The 22462-nt window shown below is 41.3% G+C and overlaps 1 protein-coding gene across 1 annotated transcript in view; it reads left to right on the top strand.

Moving 5' to 3' along the window:
• Positions 1 to 12297, top strand: part of vax2 (ventral anterior homeobox 2) — a 38721-nt gene extending 26424 nt beyond the window's left edge. The window contains exon 3 of the mRNA XM_030075851.1: positions 6906 to 12297. Coding sequence (XP_029931711.1) covers positions 6906 to 7403 — 498 coding nt within the window. The 3' untranslated portion in view covers positions 7404 to 12297. The remainder of the gene's footprint in view (positions 1 to 6905) is intronic.
• Positions 12298 to 22462: the final 10165 nt, after the last annotated feature.

Genomic DNA, 22462 nt, shown 5'->3' with positions numbered 1-22462 from the left:
TTAGAGCGCTGAGAACAAAGCCTCTGTTGTAAATTCTTGCTCTTCTCCCAGCATACTGAAGTTGACAGAGTCATATTTATACAGATATAAAAAAAAGCCTAATTCATCATATTTCTCAGCAACCCAACTCCTCTACTTCTGCTCACTCCCATGTGAGTCGAAACAGCGAGTTCTCAAGCGTCTTTTCACATCCCTAACAGAGCACAGCGCTTCTACGAAATCCTTCCTACAGCTCGTGCAGCAAATTCAAAGTGTTTTGAAGTCAGCCAATTGAATGGCGGGTTCAAGTTCAATACTTACCTCGTTATCGCCAACATTTAGTGCATGAGATAATGAGGTGACTGGATTGTTTTTTTTTTTTTATACTGCACAGGCTGTTTGGTGGAATTAAAGGGAAGTTTTATGCTCTCTGTTTTTTTTTTTTTTTTTGGCAAAGATTGCTCTGGTACGTTTAACAGTTTTGGGGAAATGCTGAGCTGGAGCTGCAGTGGCAAACTCATGGCGTGTTTGATGGTCCTGTGAACAGTTTTGACAGACATGGGGAGGAAGATAGAGGATCTAAAAACTGTACTAAAAATTGGATCTGAAAATTGGTACATTCTGAGATGCAGTGATCGGCAGCAACAGTGAAAACCCATATAAATATCATTCAAAAAAAAAAATGTCACCAAAGCACTTGCAGTGCATTCTAGTTGCTATATGGATTGTTTTGTGCTCTGTGGAAATTTGTGTGTGGTCATGTTAACCTAAAGGGAAAGACTTGACCACTTCACAAATGCCTGCTGGGTGCCAACAACCGCAGCCAAAACTCTTCTTCTGCCGAGCGGAGCTGGACTGAACAGTGGGAGCTACAGGGGTCTTACTGATACTGGGGGTCATGTGAGAGACATGGTCTGTGTGTGTGTGTGTGTGTGTGTGTGTGTGAGAGAGAGAGAGACAGAGAGAGAGAGAGAGAGAGTGTGTCGCATGCTCCACTCACATGACCTCTTGGTGTGTTTGGTGTGTAGTATTGCTGTGTTTGGACTGTAGCCACAGTTGGCAGTGGCACCGCTCTATCAAGGCTTTACTTTATACATTGTGTGTGTGTGTGTGTGTGTGTGTGTGTGTGTGCGCGTGTGTGTGTGCGTGTGCTTGTGCCTTGCCTTGGTGCTGCCCACACTCACCAATTCTTTATGAAACTTCTATACAATTAAACCATCGATCTTTGACGGGCGTATCTGCAAAAGTTTCCCTTTAGGTCGTCTGCTGCCAATCCCCATTTACCAGGGATTAGATTATTGGATTTCTACGAAAAATTAAGAAGGCCTGATGGGTAAGTCTGGTACGTGCATCAACAGGCTACCTTTTGAATGCGCTCTTGGGTGAACATACGTGGTGTACAGTGCAGAGGTGGGGCTGAGCGGAGGAAAACGGAGGAAACAGAGGGTGTTGTTGGGTAAACACACACTTCCTGTTCATGGGTATGAGGGACGAAAAATGACAAAACAATAAATAAATGAATAAATAAATAAATACGCATATAAATATATAAATGCATAAATAATTAAATTAATAAATATTTCTACATTTATTTATTTCTTTATTTCTGTTTTTATTCATGCATTTATTTATTTATTTGTGTATTTATACATTTATGCATGTATTTATTTATTTATTTTTACATTTATTTATTTATTTATTTATTCATTTCTACATTTATTTATTCATTTATTTATTTATATATTTATTTTTACATTTATTTATTTATACTTTTATTTATTTCTACATTTATTCATTTATTTATTCCTTCTTTTATTTCTACATTTATTTATTCATTTCTACATTTATTTATTTATTTCTACATTTATTTATTTATTTCTACATTTATTTATTTATTCCTACATTTATTTCTGTATTTCTACATTTCCACATTTATTTATTTCTGTATTTCTGTGTCGTATGTTAATAAGGTGGGCGGTTCTTACATTAGTCTTAAGCACGATTGGTTTGTGGGTGTGATCCTGTCCACTGCTACTACCTGGACTGGCAGTAGCAGTGGATAGCAGTGGACTAGCTAGCTGCAGTGTTGCCAACTTGGCGACTTTCTCGCTAAATCTGGCGACTTTCCAACTCCCCATGGCAACTTTTTTTGTCAAAAGCGACTAGCGACAAATCTAGCGACTTTTCCTGGTGTTACTGGAGACTTCTGGTATTTTGGAAACTGACATGAAAGCATGTATCGTTCCTCTGCAGTTCCTGTTCTCAGTGAGCAGCGGGTGCTGCCGCGAGCCCCTCCCCCGCCCCAAAGTCCTCACAGGCGGTCACAGCCTCGAGCCGCGCGCGGCAGTCGCAGGCAGCTGCAGTCAGGAGAGGAGCAGAGAGGAGACCCACCACTCCGCGTCCAGGCAGCAGATGAATCGCGCATGCGCAAAGCCGCTGTTGGTCCCGCCCTTCCCGTAAATTTGTAGTTCTAAAACATATTTAGGATGTTTTTTACTCACTTTTTGTCTCTCCCACGATGTTATTCCTCTCCTACAGCGTCCATTACAATCACGTGCAAATTGCCAATTATGTAAATTAGGCGATGACGTCATTTGGCGACTTCTAGCGACTTTTAGGACAGCCAATAGCTACTTTCCTTACTGAGGAGTTGGCAACACTGGCTAGCTGCTAGGGCATTAAGAACGCCAGACTTTTCCACGTCGTCGACGTTACGTCGACCCGTCAACACCGGGGGATTTTTGGGGGGCTAGCGGGGCTCTAACCGGAGGGAGGGAGGGGTTGTAGTGGAGCGCCGACCGGGCGACCGGGGGGTGAGGAGGCTGTAGTGGAGCACCGACCGTGTGTGTGGGGGTGTGTGTGTGGGTGTTTCTTCGACTTTCGACGGGTCGATGTTTACATTAATGCCCTACTAGCTACTGTGTAAAACGCAATGGAAAGTGTTTTGAGAGCCATCGTCAGTGATTTAAGGTCAATGGCGAATGATGTGGTAAATCATGCACCCACCGACTACTTCCAGTAGTCCGACTACACACACGGTCGGCGCTCCACTACAGCCTCCTCACCCCCCCGGTCGCCCGGTCGGTGCTCCACTACAACCCCTCCCTCCCTCCGGTTAGAGCCCCGCTAGCCCCCCAAAAATCTCCCGGTGTTGACGGGTCGACGTAACGTCGACGACGTGGAAAAGTCTGGCGTTGTTAATGCCCTAGCAGCTAGCTAGTCCACTGCTATCCACTGCTACTGCCAGTCCAGGTAGTAGCAGTGGACAGGATCACACCCACAAACCAATCGTGCTTAAGACTAATGTAAGAACCGCCCACCTGATTAACATACGACACAGAAATACAGAAATAAATAAATGTGGAAATGTAGAAATACAGAAATAAATGTAGGAATAAATAAATAAATGTAGAAATAAATAAATACATGTAGAAATAAATAAATAAATGTAGAAATAAAAGAAGGAATAAATAAATGAATAAATGTAGAAATAAATAAAAGTATAAATAAATAAATGTAAAAATAAATATATAAATAAATAAATGAATAAATAAATGTAGAAATGAATAAATAAATAAATAAATGTAAAAATAAATAAATAAATACATGCATAAATGTATAAATACACAAATAAATAAATAAATGCATGAATAAAAACAGAAATAAAGAAATAAATAAATGTAGAAATATTTATTAATTTAATTATTTATGCATTTATATATTTATATGCGTATTTATTTATTTATTCATTTATTTATTGTTTTGTCATTTTTCGTCCCTCATACATGGGTTCCCATTCAAACCGAGCAGAATCATCTACTTTGTGTATTTGATGGCCTCTTATGATGCTTTGCAAAAAAAAAAAAAAAAAAGTCTATGTTATCAAGCCATTTAGTCTCATATTTGGTGTTAAAATCTTGTTTTCTCTCCAAACATGTGAAACCAATCTGCCTGCGGGATGAGATAATTCAACTTTTTTCCAATTCTGTTTCACTTGTTTCAGGAATTTCACTGGGAACAAGTATAAATATGTTGAAACACAGCAGAATAAGGCAGATCGGCCTACTAGGATCAAGAAAATGACACTTGATTCATGAAAAATAAGGAAACAAGTTGATCAGCATTGGAAACAAGTGGGATTATCTCATCCGGCTCTGAGATAGTTTCACTTGTTTGAAGAAAAACAAGACTTTTAGAATATGAAGCTAAAGGACTTGGTAAAATTTAGTTGTTGGGTTTTTTATTTTTTTTCCAGTGTATGATAAATTATACTTACATGTTATGCCTTCACAAGCATCAATTATGAATAAAAATGGAGAGGTAAGAGGTAGGAGAGAGGTCAAAAAACAAAGTTCCTCGTGGCGATACATTATTAACGTAAGAACATTTGTTTACACACAGGTTTTCTGTCATCTTACCAAAACAGAAATAAGACATGCTGCCGATAAACTGGAGAGTGAACGTGTGTGTAAACGTGTGTGAAAGTGTGTGTTTGTGAATGTGCATGACAAAATAACGTGGGCAAAATTAATGTCATGATAACGATAAAGAATTCTCTGGATGACTGCATGTAAGAGCCTCTGCTGACATTTTGATCAAACTGATGATCCTCAGACTATAATAAAACTCAAATACATTTCCCTGATTTGTTTCTGCTCTCATTTTGCGAGAGATTACAGCTACTATTTCCTCTTTGCCATTCATTTAGACTCTTATATCACAATAAAAATGACTTGTTTCTTAATTACAATACAATTCAGTGGAAAGATGATAACACTGACTGCACTGCAAAAACTCAAAATCTAACCAAGAATATTTGTCTTATTTCTAGTCAAAATATCTCATTACACTTAAAATAAGACATGATCACCTACGAAAGAACTTGTTTTTAGCCAAATTTTCACTTGAAAATTTGCTTGTTAAGATTCAGACAAGCAAATTTTGGCTAAAAACAAGTTACTTCTGAGGTGATCATGTCTTATTTTAAGTGTAATGAGATATTTTGACTAGAAATAAGACAAATATTCTTGGTAAGATTTTGAGTTTTTGCAGTGTGAGCACCCAGGCCTGTGGCTCTCCGTTCACGCTGTGGGCATCCTCCGGGTGACGAGTAGTGAGGCTGCAGAGGAAGACGGAGCGCGCTGGAAAGTCGGTCAGGCCCGCATGCATCTTTCATGAGCTCGATTCCTCTCAGAGTGGGTGTGCGGGCGGCTCTCTCCGTGCTGCGATCTCCCTTGACCCCAGCGTGCCCTCCAATCAAAGTCCCACCCAGGCCCAACTCTTCCACACGCTATACATTAAAGCTACACTGCGGCGCATGAATTAAACATGGCCAACAAGGACAGGCAGAGTTCACTGAGCTTTCCACAAACTGCTGTGGGTGGCATGATGGCTCGTGTGGCATCCGCTCGCTCTTTACTGCCGTGAGAGAAGGCGATGCAGGAGCCGAACGTGATGTGTGATGATCATGGCTTTTGGATTTTTTGACATTTCCATTTTTTTTTTTAACTTAAAGAGCCAAAAAGTCTTCCTACATAACATCATTGCAATGTTTTTTTTTTTTTTTTTTAATTTTTATTTATTTTACTTAATTTTATTTTTTTTTTACTAATACACATCTTACTCTTTATTTATTTGTATGACTAATAAGCATACTTTGTGCTGTAAATTCTAATTGCTATCTTTTGGCTTTTGCACCTATTTGTGTTGTCTCTCTGTTTTCTCTGTGTTCCCTGGCATGGAGGTGTGATTGAGCAAATTATCTCACTCTCCTGTACGGTCTCTCCACTGTGATATCACTGACCTTTCCCCCGTTGTGTATTTCTGGCCTGATGGAGTGAGAGAGAGAGAGAGAGAGAGTGAGTGAGAGGGAGGTAAAGTGCACGGGCCCAGTCGTGATCAAATGTGTTGAGAAAAACAACAGGCAGCGCTGAGCCGATGGGCTGCGTCAGGGGATTACAGCGTCTCTGTCTGTTTCTGCACAGATTTATGCGCGTACGACTGGTTGGCTTGCCGAGGCATTGCGTGCCCTCGCCGCCGTGAGTGCTCACAACACGCCGCTCTGCAGGAACCAACGCGGCTTCAATTAGAGGCAATCCGGTGGAAGCCGAGTCGCGTGTGCACACGACCCTCGGCCTGTTCACTTCTGGTGGTCGACGTCGAGTGCAGAAGAATGTCGCCGTGTTCATTTATTATCACACTCTGAAACATCAATCATAAATACAGTGTTAAAGGAACAGTTTGCACAAAATATAAAGAGGATTTTCCCCATTTACCCCTATTGCAATCTGTCCATCCACGATAGTTTCTGTGTCATTTGGTGAGGTTTCCAGTCGGCCATGATCTGTTTGAGAAGGGCACCAAACTCTATCTGTCATCGCCAAAGAGTAGAAGAGGTGAATAGATACATCGGCAGGAAATAGTCCCCAACTAAAATCCTACGAATTATGTCGGGTATCTGTGCCTTTTTTTTTTTTGCCCCTAGTGCAATCTATCCCTTCAGATTTCTTTGTAATTTGGTGAGGTTTCCACTCTTCCACTCTTCACCCTGGTGCAATGGGATTGGATGGGTGTTCAAGCCAGTGTGGTGAATTTTCCTCTATTGCCTTAAGTTGTGATTCTCCTCCTACACAACTGCTTCCAGATGCTTTTTTGGTAGTGCTCAGAGGTATTTCCTCACCTCTGAATTATTACCTTGAAAGGAAAGACGTTGTGGACAAACAATAGTTGTCATATTACAGTTTATTATACACTCAATACAAAATAACTGATGCATATACAGCAAATAAATGAATGAGGTGGATATTGTTTTATATATGACAAGTGTCAGATGTCAAACTGTGCTGCACCCAAACTTTCTCCCAGTGGGACGGCAAAAATGATGCAGGTGTGTTTTATTGTTTTCTCTTTCTTCCTGGTTGTTACAGGTGAAGGTCTGGTTCCAAAACCGCCGCACCAAGCAGAAGAAGGACACAACCAAGGACTCGGACAAGCGCTCCTCCTCCACGTCCGAGTCGCTGGCCACCTGCAACATCCTGCGCCTCCTGGAGCAGGGGCGCCTCCTGTCGGGCCCCGCCCCGCCGCCCAACTCCCTCCTGGGCCCTCCGCCTCACTCGGTGAACGGCTCCCTGCTGGGCAGCCCGGGCGGCGGCTCCTCCTCCTCCCCGGGGATCAGCAGCAGCACCCCTCCCAGCTCCTTACCCGGGGGGACTTTCGGGCTGTCGCTGCCCTCGTTGGGGGGCACCCCGCCCTCGCCCCGGCTGGGCGTCCCGCCGCCGCACTCCCTCTGCTTCTCCATGCCGCTGCTGGGGGGCGCGCACCACGAACTGACGACCACCTACGGCTGCGGCTCCTCGGCCTTCGAGCCGTACATGCGGCTGGACAGGAAGGAGGCAGACCTGGGAGGGAAGAAGACTGTCTCTTAAATAATATGCCCCGCCCCTTTAAGGAGGCGAGGGGACTGGTACTGTGGTTTGTAAGAGCTTTGCCCCTCAGTCTCTCACCCGCCTGTTTAACTCTTAACCAGTTGCTGAGGCTGCAGACGGGGAGAGGAGAGCACCCTGGATCGTGTGAAATGTGAAAAACGACAAGGAAGAGATGAGCGGTATTCCTTCGCAATGCCATTTTGTGTCCCTGCACTCTGTTTGGCACACTCCAGCAGCTGGCACAAAATGGTGAATGGACACGATGTGGTGGAGAGTGATGATGTCACTCTTGCACACTAAAAAATCAAAAAAAAAAAAGAAAAAAAAAGAAAAAAAAAAGAAAAAACCTTGCTTGTGAATTTTTGCAAAATGACGTGTGTGTATGTTGCGTGAACTCTGAAAGACAGGAATTTTTGTCGCCGCTCTGTCTCTTTGCGGTGATTTAAATGACTCTTCACTTTGTCCAGTGAGTTTGTGGGCGTGTTTTCTTTCTCTCTATATATAGGCCTTCATTTACTGTTCAGGAAAAGAAAAAAAAAAAAAACTTGACATGTTTAGTTCAGACCGAGTCAGTGTGTAGTTTTGCTGTCTGATTGACAAAGAGTGGTATTTCAAAGAGAGCAGTTGTACACATTTCAATACATATTTCCGTACAAGTGACCATGTTCTCTTTTAGTTTATGTGCTGTCACAATATGGAAGAAACACTGAGAAAAAAAAAAAACTGAATGAATCGTAGCATTCTAATATCAGTCTGTATAGTGTCCAGCAGTATTTTTTTGTAAATTCTTATTTTGGTTGTGTTTGTGTATGTGATAGGATCTGGACAAATGGTGCAAAAAAAAAAAGAAAAAAAAAGAAAAAAAAAAGAAGGTGTTTCGGGATTCCATGGTTTGATATGAAGTAGAAAACGCGAAGGAAAAGAGACACTGTTTTTGTGAGAAACTGGTTCGACCCGTCCATGCCAAAGCATTTTTCGGATTAGGCGGTGCTTTGGCGTCGCCACGCTCACGCCCTCCAAGCAATGAAGCAAATCAAGGTCAGTCTGAGAGATGACCTTTGAACCCATATTCACTTTTTAATCTTTTATTCACCGGTGTCACAGTCATACAATTGTCTCATTCACTAAATCGCATTCCCAGATTGTCACAAAAGAAGAATAAGCACAGTCTTTATTTACAGAACCAAATTTCCAGATACAGAAAATGATGGAGGGTGTCAGTCAGTGCAATTGGCTTTTTTTTTTTTTTCCACTCAATAATCGATCCATAAGAAACCGATTGAGGATCCTTGTTTGTCACTTTGGTTGGGACATACATAGTGTTACAGCTAGATCACAACACCAGGTAGGATTTGCTGCTGTTTCACCAAATATTATTTTGTAAGATATGTTTTTTTTTTTTAAAGGTGCACTATGCAGAACGGCGGAGGGGAGGGGGGGGGGGGGCAATGTAAGTGAGGACTGTAAAGACTTTATTTATTCCATCTTTTTTTTTTTTTTTTTGTAAGTTGAGTCTAATCCATCCTCGCCTCGTTCGACCCTCAGCGATTTTGCAGATCGCACCTTTAATGTTTTGTCATGTATTATAGTTTTGCAACAAGACCACAACAACAGCTTTGCCAGGTGCTGTTTTAACCGATCACGCCTCATCTCTAGTCAGAAGGAAAGCTTCATATTTGTCTTTTACACAGGAAACTGTTATGCACATGCTTAGGATGCGACACGCGGCAGGTTTGTCGTGAGCTAATAAGCTTCGTTCAAGATGTTTATGGGTTGTTTTTTTTTTTTCTGAAATTGGTACTTGTTTCGCCGCTTGCTCTGTACTCCCTGTTTCGATGTTTAACGATGACATTCGGCTAGTCATCCCGTTAGACTTTCCCGCCGCCCGTTTGAAATTAGACGATTCCTTTAATTTTCCTTGGTTGAAAGCACTTTATGTTTGTAGGCTCTTCCACGTCCCTTCCTCGATTTTGAGAGCGGTTTGTTTACTGTAGATCCCTGCTGACCCCCAGTCTGGAAACTTCCCAGCTTTGACATTTTAGTGAAAATCAAATAGGAGACCTTGGTGGTAGCAACCAGGGTTTGGGATTAGTTTGCTGACGGGTGAATCAATTCAGGAAGTGGGTTTTCTTCAAAATTCAAGCACTGAAAAAAAAAACAAAAAAAACATTTGTACTGCCTCTTAAATAACTGAGAATGAACACTCTAGGAACGCTGTATTATTTTCAAAGGAACTGCAATTGTCTTTCAATAACATTCTGAATTGATTGATTTGAAATTGACTTGACTCCCGCCACTGGAGCAGCCCTCGTTCGGACTTTACACTGGAGGTTTCGATTGAGAAGAAGTTTGGAAGATGAAATATGTATTTAGCCTCCGCTAAAAACTGCCAGTGTTTTCAGGCTTCCAGCACTGTTTCTGTGTCCAAAGCGAATCAAATCTCACCTGTGATTACCTGCGATTTGGAGCAGTTTGCCCTCAATTTGTGCAGGTCAGCCGAGCTGCCACGGCTATTTCATATACCTGTATTTAACCTGTTCATAACCTGTATTTCCTCTCTTTATGGCACTTCTCATTTCTCGCTTTTTTTTTCTTTCTTATTTTATGTATCTATTCATTTCTACGTTTCATCTCATTGCGGGGATTGTACGTTTCCTGGTTCCCTTCTCTCACCCTCTGAAAAGGTGATATGACACCTATAAAAAAAGGCCATTTCCGTGACATTAAAATAATAATAATAAAAAAAAGCTCTTAGTTTCTTACAAGGCCAAGGTACATTTAAGCAGCTCGGCGTATTTCCAGCTGCAAATAAACCTCTCGCGGTGTGTATGAAAAGGTTTTGAACTAAACCGTGACCCCCGCCTCTGAAAACTCCCAGTCTGCTGCAGCGTCGGCTCCTTGGTCCTTTTTACACCCATGTAGTGCAAGCTGGTAGCTGGTGATTTGTTATTGTGTTCAGACCCCAGCGGTGCTGCAAAAACCCCTGTTATCTCTCTCAGCTCTTTGCAGCGGTACACCTCTGCTGTTGTTGAACACTGTATTATTTTCTATAAGCACCATCCATAATTCACACGCCCCGGCATCAAATATTGAGGAGAGAGATGGAGCTGAGAGGTCAGGAGGCTTGCCTCACATGTTAGGCCGCTGTTCTCGCTCGCAGATCCCTTTTTTTACTCAAGGTCTTTCCTCACAACGGTGCTGTTGAGTTTCGCAGAACCTCGCCCGAGTCGCTCCCCTGCTGTGTGATCCGACGACTTCACTCCGCTCCCTGAAAGACTTAAAACGCCGCCTCGCTTTGGAGTCTCTTTCCCAGAGTCTTACCGCTTTTGTGGAAGCTTTCAGCATTGATGACAGTCCGCGCGTATCCAGGTGTCAGCTCCGATTCAAGATGGCAGATGAGTTGTTTACGTGTCCGTCGCCGACATCAAAGAAAACGCCACGGTCGAGGAAAATTAGGTTTCGAATTAAAAAGTTGCCTCGAATGGAAGGCTGCTGACTTCAAAATAATTTTCTCAGTCGTTATGGCATGGCATTAATATACTAGCATATTGGAAAAGATATTTTTAAAGGAGCAGTTCACCCAAAATGCACAAAAAAGATTTTCCTACGTGCTCCTGATACACTGTTCATCCAAATAGTTTCTGTGTGATTTGGTGAGGTTTCCAGTTTTTGTTTGCCTCAATGCAAAGAAGCTAATAGCTATATGTCAAAAATTTACATTTGGAAAAACTCGTAGGAGACGGTTCTTCCCAACAAACAATGACTTGTAGATGCAACATTTTTGGAGTTTGGGTGAACTGCGCCTTTTCAGTTTTGAAGGTTACAAACAACATCTGCACTCCCCTAATGTGCAGCACTGACTCCTCACCCTGCGACTGTACAGTCGTGCATTTTGTAACGCAAGTCTGCAGCTATTTTACGCTCATTCACAATGTAGCTTCACAGGCAGCAGCGCAGTGCTATAAATGCCGCTACTAGTTGAATGATTTTGCTTCAGGAAGACATTAATGGGAAGGAGATGCCACTTCTGTTCAAGGCACGTGAGCGCAAAAGGAGGAAAAAAGAAAAGAAAAGAAAAGAAAAAACCCTCTGTAAAGCCGCGCATCAATGAAATGAAAGCCTTTTTTGTTTTCCCTTTTTTGGTCGACGGTGGTTCTGCTTCCTTTAGCTTCCTTTCAGGCGTTTTCTTCTCACTCTACCTGTGTAGATGTATTTCTTTTGTTAACGTGCAATCTGTGACATCTTGCACTTGTGTAGGCTATTCACCGTCTCGAAGTCTCCGTCCTGTGTCAGAGACGTTAACCGGGGAAGAGCCTTCAAATAGCTCTTCCACTTACTCTCCCTGTGAACAGTGCTACTGTAACATGATTTTGTTGATGGGTAAAGTCCTTTGAGATTGTGTGGAAAATGTTCCTTTATGTTGAAATGAACTGAATCTGTGTGGTTTACCTTTTTTTTATTTTTATTTTTTATTTTATTTTTATTATTTTTTTGATGCACAGCCAAGGTCCTGCATAGGCCATAACTTCTTTTTTTCTTTGAGCAGTAAAGTTGTATGTTAATTAATGTCAAGCTAATGGCACCAGCTACTACTTATGATGAACAAACTCTATGTACATAAATATAAATTTATATATATGGGTCTTTGCACAGATATCTCCATGTCCGTTCCATGTGATTTTAACAGGAAAAACAAAATGAGAAAGAAAGAAGGTTCAGAAAAAGACTTTATATATGCTTTACAATTCTTTGTCTCATTAACATTTGCACTTATTTAAAGAGGCTTTCTTCTGTTTCTGGTCTGAAAGAGCTGTTTTCGCGCTCGGCCAAGATATTGTACAATATGTATATGTATTTTTATTCATATGCATATAAATATATGTCTATGTAATTTGCCCGTTGTGTGTTTTCTTCTGTCTTTCACTTATATTACGTCACCTGCAAAGGTCACAGTGAAGGTAATTAAATCAGCCACATTTTTTTTGACTATTTGCATGAGAGAATAACCAATAATTTAACCATGTAGACTTTTTTTTCAGATCTCTTTAAGATTATTTCAACGTTAAAGATTAGGTATAGAATTAGGGTAAAAGTTAAGATTGGGATGCACTGTGAAGGCTGTGGTTTGGGGTCAGAGAATGAATGTACTTCAAGGGCGCTTGTGTTTATAATAGCACAAAAAATGTGTTAATGTGTAAGTGTGTGTGGGTGTTATGAATCATTAATGGTATTGAGTGGTTGAGTGAATGAGCAGCAAGATGTTAAAAAGTCCTGCTGAGTGCTCTTAAGGGTCCGCTAAATGAACTTTTGATTTTTATTGTCAGTCAAGTATGTATTCAATATTCCTCTCAACCACCAGAAAGATAAAAAAAACCTTCAACAAACACAATCAAAAGCCAGGAGGAAAAACATAACAGCCGATAAACACTTATGACAGCACCCAAATTAGTAGATCACATGGTTCCCTTACATCTTGATGGCATCCATAAAGTTTAGTGCATTAAACCTTTAATGTATAGAAGCAAATGGTCCCATCACAACTTTTCCTTGCAGAAATTTGTCATTCTAGTCATTGAAAAATTCAAAGGCGCCAGTGGCAGTCATGACCTCAGTCCATTCTGTAAGTTCTGCGCATTTCCAGTTAATACATTAAATTTCCAGCAGTAGCCTCATTGAAATATCAGCTAAAATATCTGCTGCTGTTAGAGCTGCTTGAACCACACAACTATAAAGACTCTTTCTCCCCAGAGTATGTTACACATTTGAAACAGTAACTCATCACGGTGCAAATCACTGGAACATTTGTCAAAGTGCAGTCGAGTCGTCATCAAATCTCCGTGAGCGCTGACTGGGAGCCGCGTGATCGAGCTGTTTGTATTCAGACTATTCAGTATGCACGCGGAGGACTGTGGGCATGCCTTCGCTTGCTCACAGGTTAATTCAAAACCTTTGGCTTCTCTGTCCTTGCCATTAGCATGGTAGGAAATCAGGCCGTGGACATTTCTCCTTTTCATGTCTTTCACCTCTCATTCGGTTTTGGTTAGGCCAGCGCACAAAGACTGAATTGGCAACATGCCCTTGGGACAACAACTGTATAAACACATCTAGAAAATGAGAAATGAATTAGACTATGCAACACTCTGAGAAACCAGTAAAAAATTATGTTGTGTGTGTCTAAAATACACAGTTTAATCAAAAGGTGAGTTTCTTTTTTATGCCATTTCCCTTTATTTTTGATACTGGCAGTGAGGAGAGACAGGAAAGGCAGGAGAGTGAAGGTGGTGACATGCAACAAAGGGCTCAGGCTGGAACTGAAGGCAGGCTGCCATGATAAACCTGCATATGTGGTACACACTCCACCAGGTGAGCCACCAAGGTGTCCCAAAAGATAAGACATCATTTCACTAGACCCACTGCAGAAGCCACTGACAATAACATGCAAAACCTCGTTGGAGGACAGTTAAAAGATGGGTCTCAGGACCAGCACCTCATTGGTATGGAGGCAAAATAGAAATAAACATTGTAGTCAGACTTTATGAGAGTATAGTCATGGTTTCATTCATTGCATTCATTGTTCATAAAATGGCACACCTCAGCTGTCTGTCAGGTCCTTTCATGTGCACTGGAAGTTTCGGCTCAGTACTGTGCAAAAACCAACTTGTGTGTAGAGTCTATGAATATCAGAATGAGAGGAGACAGTCTGGATATAAAATCTCAATTATCTCAAATATCTTGTGGCCAGGGGTTTTCTAAAGAAAAATACAGTTAGTTTATAGACATCATTTAATGTGCATATTTCTTGTGTTAAATGATGGAACTGATAGGAGAGCTGGGACTGTGCAGGGTTTCGGGTGTACAGGGTAAGGCGTGTACAAATTCCCAGAATCCATGATGTGCTGTGATGTGTAGATCGATTCTGTGTTGATTTACATGTTCATCACCTTAATGCCTGCACATCCTCATGCAGAACAGGTCACAGGTTTTAAAACTGCTGAAAAGACACTTCCACCCTCTCCGCTGTTAGATACCACCAATGTGTGATGCTCAATGTATTGGTTATTCTGATGTGCTTCAATTTATTCTTAGGGTGTATCAACTTTTCATCAACCTGCACCCTTCTCTTCTACTTCAACTACTGCTTTCGAACATTTCCCAGAATGCCATTTGACAACAGAGAAGGGGGTGTGAACTTGTAGCTTCCACCAGTAGATGAGTGCATGTGTGCACAGCCTGAATGTAGTAAACAAGTCAGAGAGTTCATGAACATTGGGGTATGACAACTATCATCACCATGCTCCTTCTTCATGTAACATGTCATAAGGTTGCATTGCATTCTGGTATACTGAGGCTCCTGTCTCAGTGTAGATAATGGTGATTCTGCCTCTTGTGAAGGATTTCTCCCTGTGTGATTGTTTTTTAGTCTCTTTGATTTTGAGAGGTTGGCTCAAAAACCTTCATCAGAGCTCGAAGCGCTCGGCTGAAGGCTCTGCGCTGCAACGCGTAACCGTTTCTCTGCCGTGATGTGAGCCAAACAAACAAGTGAAATGTGAATATTTTGTCCTCGTTGAACTGAAAATTCGGGATGTGCTACCTTTTCATACTTCTTGAATAAACACATTGTGTTTTGGGTTTAGCACTCCACTGAGAATCCCATTGTTGGAGCACAACCTCCTTTTCCAACACGGCTCAGAAACCTGATGTTTGTGGTTGTGGATGCACAGGCAATATCTCAGCTTATGCTGTTAGTGTTTGGCCAAATATTCATTCCAAACAACACAACAGGCTCAGAAATAGAAGTTGTTGAAACATTTTAGGGTGGATTTTATCCCTTTATCCCCTACGTGCAAAGACAGAACAAGTCAGCCCTGGACTGTGCAGAGCTCTGAAGCCGGTAAAGTTTGTCCAGTTTAGCCATGCTAACCCTCTGGCCAGAACTTCAGTGAGGGGCATTTCCCTAAACCAAGCCAGGACAATTGACCTGCAGGGTGCCAATTATCGTGATTGGCACCTTTATTTGAGCAAAGGAAGAGGCGAGAGAGGGAGCAGAAAGGAGACCAGATGGGTGGCCTGGTTTATAGATGGAGAGCTGGAGAGAAAGAGTGGAGGAGAGCAGAGGAAGGACATGGAGCAGCAGTTTGTTGCATGAAGCTGCACGAACGGGACTGATTGTGTTTTTATTGAAATTTTTAACTAGTAATCTATCATATTTAACTGCTGAAATGTACGTTGGGCATTAGCTTTAATTCATCAAAGCAACAAGACTGGTATTGTGATCTGAGGAAAATCATTGTATAAATAATCTGAATGATGAAAATGCTGATAATCACCAAAATAACAATAATAATCTACACTTTTGACAGCTGAACAACATGTCTGTTAAAACTTGCATATAAGAAGCTGCACTTTTTATTCCTCTGTTTTTTTTATATTTTAATTTTCTATACATATATTATATCTCGTGCGTCACCTTTCATTTTTATGCTTTCAGTTGTTTAAAAGTTTATTGTTGACTTGTTTCAAAGCACTTTTAAGCTGCCTTTTATTATTTGCTTGTAATTGTTTCGGCTTTTTTAGTTGACTTTATTATCTTTTTGTAGGGCAAAGCACTCAAGCTGCATTTTATGTATGAAAGGTGCGATATAAATAAAGTTTATTATTATTAGTGTTATTATTTATAATGCACATTTCATTTGAAGCTAAACTCAGTGCAATAAAGGCAGGGGGAAAAAAATACTCGCCACTTTGTGACATGCATATATGAAAAAATACACAGGGACCAATGTGCTTGTTTGGTTTTTCATAAACCTCCAGTATTCTGTTCACAATAATATTTTCAAAATCAATAATCCTGCAGCACTACATTTAATCTAGGTATAGTGCTGTATTTTAATTGTTACGCAAATCATAGTTTGGTAGTAAACAAGTAAAAAGTGTGTTTGTATGCAGACAACACCACCATTTACACCAGTGCTTTGCAATTCAGCAGGCCTTCGCAAATCTGCAACAACATTTGAGAAAAGTGTCATATGTGTCATCTGTGGATCTCTCAATATTAGATCACAGATATCAATAGCGATCCCAATGTTTCACGATTAAAAATTCCTTCAAATAATAAATAGATAAAATAACCGCAAATAGCATCAATAGAGCTCTATCTCACAAAGACCTGATGCTTCTTAATAGTTCTTTGTTTAAACTATAATTTGCTTTTAATTGCAGAACCAGCATTCAGTGTAAATTAGTATCAGTGTTGGTGTGATCAAAGCCAAATCAACACTCAAAAGCTGCGCGCTGGGCATCAGCAAATGGGCTGTCCAGTTCCATTTTTTTCTCTTAACACACACACACATACAGTTAGCTGCCAGTGTGTGTGTGTGTATGTGTGTGTGTGGAGTCCACAAACCTTTAGGCACGCATCACTGTCCTGTTCTCCCCCCTTCGCTGCACCGCTCTCCTCCCTCCCGTCACCCTCCTCCCTATAAAGCAGCTCAGCGGCCCATCAGGGGGCCCCTCCACTAATTAGGGTCACTAATTGGGGGTTGGCTGGGGCAGGGACCCCTCCACACCTGCACGGTCATGTGACATTCAAAGAGGTGCGTGGGGTCAAGGGTCACATATTGGGGGGTTGGGATGAGATGGGGAGGTTTTGGATTAGTGGGACTGATGGAGCTCGGCCTGGTTAGAGGGAGAGAGGGGACACAGCAGGAAGAGACAGAGGATGGCAGAGGGAAGACAGAGGGGAGAAGGTATTAGCAGCTGTGTTTACATGCTCCGAGTATTGGCCCGTTCCCCAGTTAAAGTTTCATGCAGGTTAAGTTATTTACATCCACCTCTGATACCCTGAAAATTGCATTTTCTTGTTCCTATAAATAAATAAATCAGCTAACAGAATATTCCCATCCACTGTGATGTCCAGAACGGTCTGCCAGCACAAAAGTATGGAAAGGTTATCCTGCTCCTCCATATTTGACTGAGCAATAGGTTGCGCCTAATACATGGGAGACAAATGATTATCCCAATAGTAATAGAAAGTAGGCTGCTACTTGCCACTATGTCTTTTTGTTGACATCAAAATGCTCCTAAAATGCTATAAACATTTTCATGTCGCCACGACCTGCCAGGCATCGTAAACTGGGTTTCTGATCATCAGAGTACGAGTTTAACCAGGTTATTCTAACCAGAGTAGCGAGGTGGTACAAGGAGACATGTTGGAGTGCATCCAGATTACCTTTTTAAATGGTAATTAGAAACCAAATGCTTTGATTTTTCAATGCAAGTGATCACTTGCATCATTACTTTTTCAAATAAACAAGCCACTACATTACATTTTTATTTATCCTGATTTTTTCTGCCACAAAACCAAATGAAATTAAAAATATTTACATGTCCCTGACTGTTGTGTGTACACTTTATAGTGTTTCTACCTGTGATTGCCAGTAAACAGCAACGGCAGAGGTGAAGACTTGCTATTTTGAATTTGTGGATGTACAGGATAAACACGATAGATAGTGATAATAATCATGTGCAAGGAGCTTTTATTTTTAGTGGCACTGAAGTACTCTAACAGAGACTATGATTATAAAAAGAGGCCGGGCACTTGGGCGCCATGTTTGAGGACCAGACGTGTATCTCTTTGAATGGGGAGCTGTCTATATCTAACCTTCTGGGGTATGAATTATCACTGGTTTCCTATTTAGGGACACTGTCAAACTGTAAACAACACGGAGTCATAAAACCCTGGGAAATAGCAAGATTGCAACACTCTGGTCTGCCCTTGTCGTTGCCATGGTGACTGTAAACAGCTATGTCAGGCATGTAGTTTAGGTACAGAGATCCTTTTATAACCACAGTGTCCAGAGTTTATCTTTCTCACTGGATGACACTGTAATGTAATGACTCACCTTTAATGGCAGTGACTCGGTTGCAGTTTAAGACGGGAATTCTGTGTAAATTCTCTCTGAAACCACGCGGGGCTGCGCAGGATTAACCTTTTTTCCCCGTGTTTTTACCTCGCTGTGTCTTGCACCGCTTTCCTACTGTATCGATGAAGAAAATATCACCAGGGGAGTGTGTACTGCCCACAAACAAAGAAAAGTGCACCGGAGGAAACGCAAGCAGAGCAACGGAAAGGAAGTGAAAGAAGGCAGAGGGAAAGACAGGAAAGGCAGCACTGTGGAGAGGAGGGGGGGTGGTAGTGGTGGTGGTGGGGGGGGGGCATCGCCCGGTCAGAGGTTAATTGCCAGGTGACCTTAAGGGCTGGACGGCTCAGCGGAGGCCCCAAGCCTGCCTGCTTCTCTCAGCTCTCGTGGGCTAAGTGATGTCTGCTTGTTTTGACGTGATTCACACAAGAGTCGGGCTTAAGCTCTCTCCTAAAGATTCACAGCTGCATTCCTGAGCCCAAGGCCAGCCCAAAACCTTCCAGGGAGAGAGTGAGGCAGGAGGGAGGGGAAGGGCGGGGGGGGAACAGAAACCAGCTTCCAATAGGATGCCTACCTCAGGAGTCTTTTTCATATGAGACTATGAAACACATGCTGGCTTGTTTGGAAGTAATAGGAAGGAATATTATAAAACACAGTTCCAGTCCAAACTTAGGCAGGTGTTTCAGGATTTTAAAGGCATTTCTCCGTCTTAAAATCACAAGCTGAGTCTCTGGTACAAAGACTGGGGGCAACATGGGTCTAAATGGTGGTAATGAAGAAACCTTGAACCTTGAGATCAAACACTGCAAAAACGCAAAATCTTACCAAGATTATTTGTCTTATTTCAAGTCAAAAATGTCTTATTACTAGTCAAAATATCTCATTACACTTAAAATAAGACATGATCACCTCAGAAGTAACTTGTTTTTAGACAATTTTCAATTGTTTCAAGTGAAAATTTGCTTGAAACAAGTGAAAATTTGCTTGTTTCATTGGCAAAATCTGTTTCTTGTTTCTAGTTAATTTTCACTTATTTCAAGTGAATTTTCACTTTTTCCACTGGCAAATTTTGCCAATGAAACAAGCAAATTTTCACTTGTTTCAAGTGAATTTTCACTTGAAACAAGTGAAAATTGTCTAAAAACAATTTACTTCTGAGGTGATCATGTCTTATTTTAAGTGTAATGAGATATTTTGACTAGAAATAAGACATTTTTGACTTGAAATAAGACAAATAATCTTGGTAAGATTTTGCGTTTTTGCAGTGAAGGTGTTGTAGATATGTCCATGTTACCCACACTGGTTCATGAAACCTGGTTCGTCATTCTGTTATTCTGGTTTTGGTATAATACTTAAACATAATCGAAATAATTAAAAAAAAAAAAACATTGGTGTTTTCTAACATAAAATGAAGCAAACCAGTATAATATAATATTTATCTCTGCCGGGCAGCAGCCTCGAGGGGATGATGTGTTTGATCTGTCCATGTGTGTGTCTGACCACAGGTGATCTCCTACACTACTGAATTTTTTGTGCACATTTATGACTGCATGATCAAGAACCTCTCATGCCACAATCGAGTGTTAACTCGTCCGCTGGTTTCTAACAGAAGTCCAAGCACCGTAGAAGGGGAGATTCACAGGCAGTGTCTCCGTATTTTCCCTTCTCCTGGTGGGCCAGAAAAGGGGTGGTTTGTCGCCTAAGCACGTTGGAAGGGGAGATACGCCTGGTAGAGATCGGCGCTCCTCTAAGCGCACTCTTCTAGTTTATAATGTGGCATAATATGATGTTTAAAAAAGTTTGCAGGCTTTATGTTACATTATTTATGAACGTATTTTCAGGCTTACAAAGGCTTGCTGTTTTATATGTACATCGGTGAAAATGGGAGGCAAACTGACCTGTAGTTTGACGGCAATGAAATCTTTCAAAAGTTTATTTCCCATACCATCTGCAAATACTAGAATCAAGATGTAATGTAAGTCAAATCGTGCTGGTCGGGGCTGTAAACACACATTTAAAGCCCAGAATTATATGTGACTAACCATGGTTGTCTTTTGTTGAGTTGTGCATCTCAGCTTCAACATGGGTCCAATTCCAATTCACTACAGCTCACACAAACACACACACACACACGCCACAGCTTTGCACTGTGTTCCCATTTTCAATTTCTCAACCTTTCAGGGAGATGAATGGATCCTCCCTCTGCGTACAAAGGAGCACAGCTGAAGACATAAAAAGTTAAGATTACATATTGTATTTTGCCCTTCCCCACAATAAATTCTAGCATCAATGCAACAGGAGAAAGAAACATGAGGAGAAGCCACAGTCTCCTCTTTTCAGTGACAACTACAGCTCTGCTAACTAAATCTCCCTTTCAAGACCCAAAGACTTCAATTTACACTGCCTTTTGTCACGGGATTCAAGGATGTTCAAGGACAGTTCCCCCTTCTCGTTTGGTCCATGCGCCACACAGGCCATCAAATACACATTTTTTCATCACCTCTTCACCTCTTCCGCTCTTTCATGACCATTTAGCCCCTATTCAGATTGGCAGGCTGTGATATCATGTGAAACAAGCAGCGAGTGCGTCTAGAACATGCCAATGTCAACCTCTTTATAAAATCTGCCTTGTTTTGCACTGTGAATCAGCGGACACGGGTGCAGACTGACAGGGCCAATTTGGCCTTGACTATAAACCTACTGAGCACAGCTTTTGTTGAGCAGCCATTCTTTTGCTCATCCGCCTAAATTAGGTCAGTAGACATTCAGAAACTGACACATCTCAAGGACACAAGGTGTCGCCTTCATTTGCTTCCCAAAACGCAACACACTCTGCCTCTAAAGCAATGATCTTTCACCATTATAAGCACAGCACTCCTTGAAACCTTGGCCTCCCCCTGCGTTAGAGGAAACTTGATAAACTCCGTTTTTGCATCCATCATCATAATGTCTCGACTTGCACTTTTGTCTTCTCTCTCCCTTGACTCAACACCTGCTCTAACAGGAGTCTGCATCCAAACAAAACTTAAAAACAGCCCTAATGTGCCTCAGCATTCTCCTTTCATTTTCCGATGAATGCAAAGTTTAGTGCCGAAAGCCTTTCATATTTTCTTCTAATCAGATATTTCAATGCTTATTGAACTGAAGATGCATTCAAAGCAGGCGTCTGTTGTCCAACGATAGCTAATTACATAGTCAGCGACACTGAGAAGAAATATGTCATTTAGACTTCACTGGCGTAAGAGTGCTTTGTGAAATAACAGGTGCACAATAGCAGCAACGTAATGTTAAGTAGACGAAATGAGTGGCTTAGAGTGGAAAGTACACCATTTAGTTGGCGATAAAGAAGCAATTGAAGAAGGTTCTGAAAATATTAAATATTATACAAGACAATTTTAATTGGCTTGAAGTAGTCAGACAAGTGGTAACACACTGAAGCCTTAAGTATCTCATTAAAAGCTTAATGCCACTTGTCTTGTGTGACTGGAGGTTTTTTGGGGGGGAATTTTTGTTACTCCTAGGTCAGACATTGACTGTGCCTGGTCCTTGGTCTCAGAGGTATTTGAGTGGATATCTTACTACACCAGGTCAAAGAAACTGAAAATGAAACTGTACTGTTTGTGTTGTTTGATTTAATCACCTGTGAATTTTTTTACTTGCAACTAAGAAAATGGACGAGTCACTGCAGATATTTACCTGGACTTCCTGATGGGATGAGGCACGAACCTCCTGATGGGATTCATCTAACCTCATTTGACAGTCTCACCTTGCCTGTCTGAAGTCTTGACGTTAGTCTATTAAAGTCTCAATGAAACAGCATTTTGAGATCCTCTTGCTTCCGTACTGTGATGGATTTCCTGTTAAAAAAGGTTGTTGGGCCAGGGCTTAACACCGAGAAGCATCTAACAAACATGTCAAACGAATGGAGAACAGTGTGGAAGAGAAAGGTGGTTTAATTTAATGTATTTTACATTTTTTATCATGCCTACTGGTTCAGTACGAAGTCATGACATAAAATATAGCACCGAAGGATTTAAAAGTACCAGGATTTTAATGTAAAAAAGCAAAAACAAAAACAAAACATTTAGTATATATTGTTAAAGAGATTAATATTCTGGAATGGGAAACGAGCTAACAAAT

Source organism: Myripristis murdjan, chromosome 18 (assembly GCF_902150065.1).
Source record: "Myripristis murdjan chromosome 18, fMyrMur1.1, whole genome shotgun sequence".
Lineage (NCBI taxonomy): Eukaryota > Metazoa > Chordata > Actinopteri > Holocentriformes > Holocentridae > Myripristis > Myripristis murdjan.
This window is presented reverse-complemented; position numbering and strand designations above follow the sequence as displayed.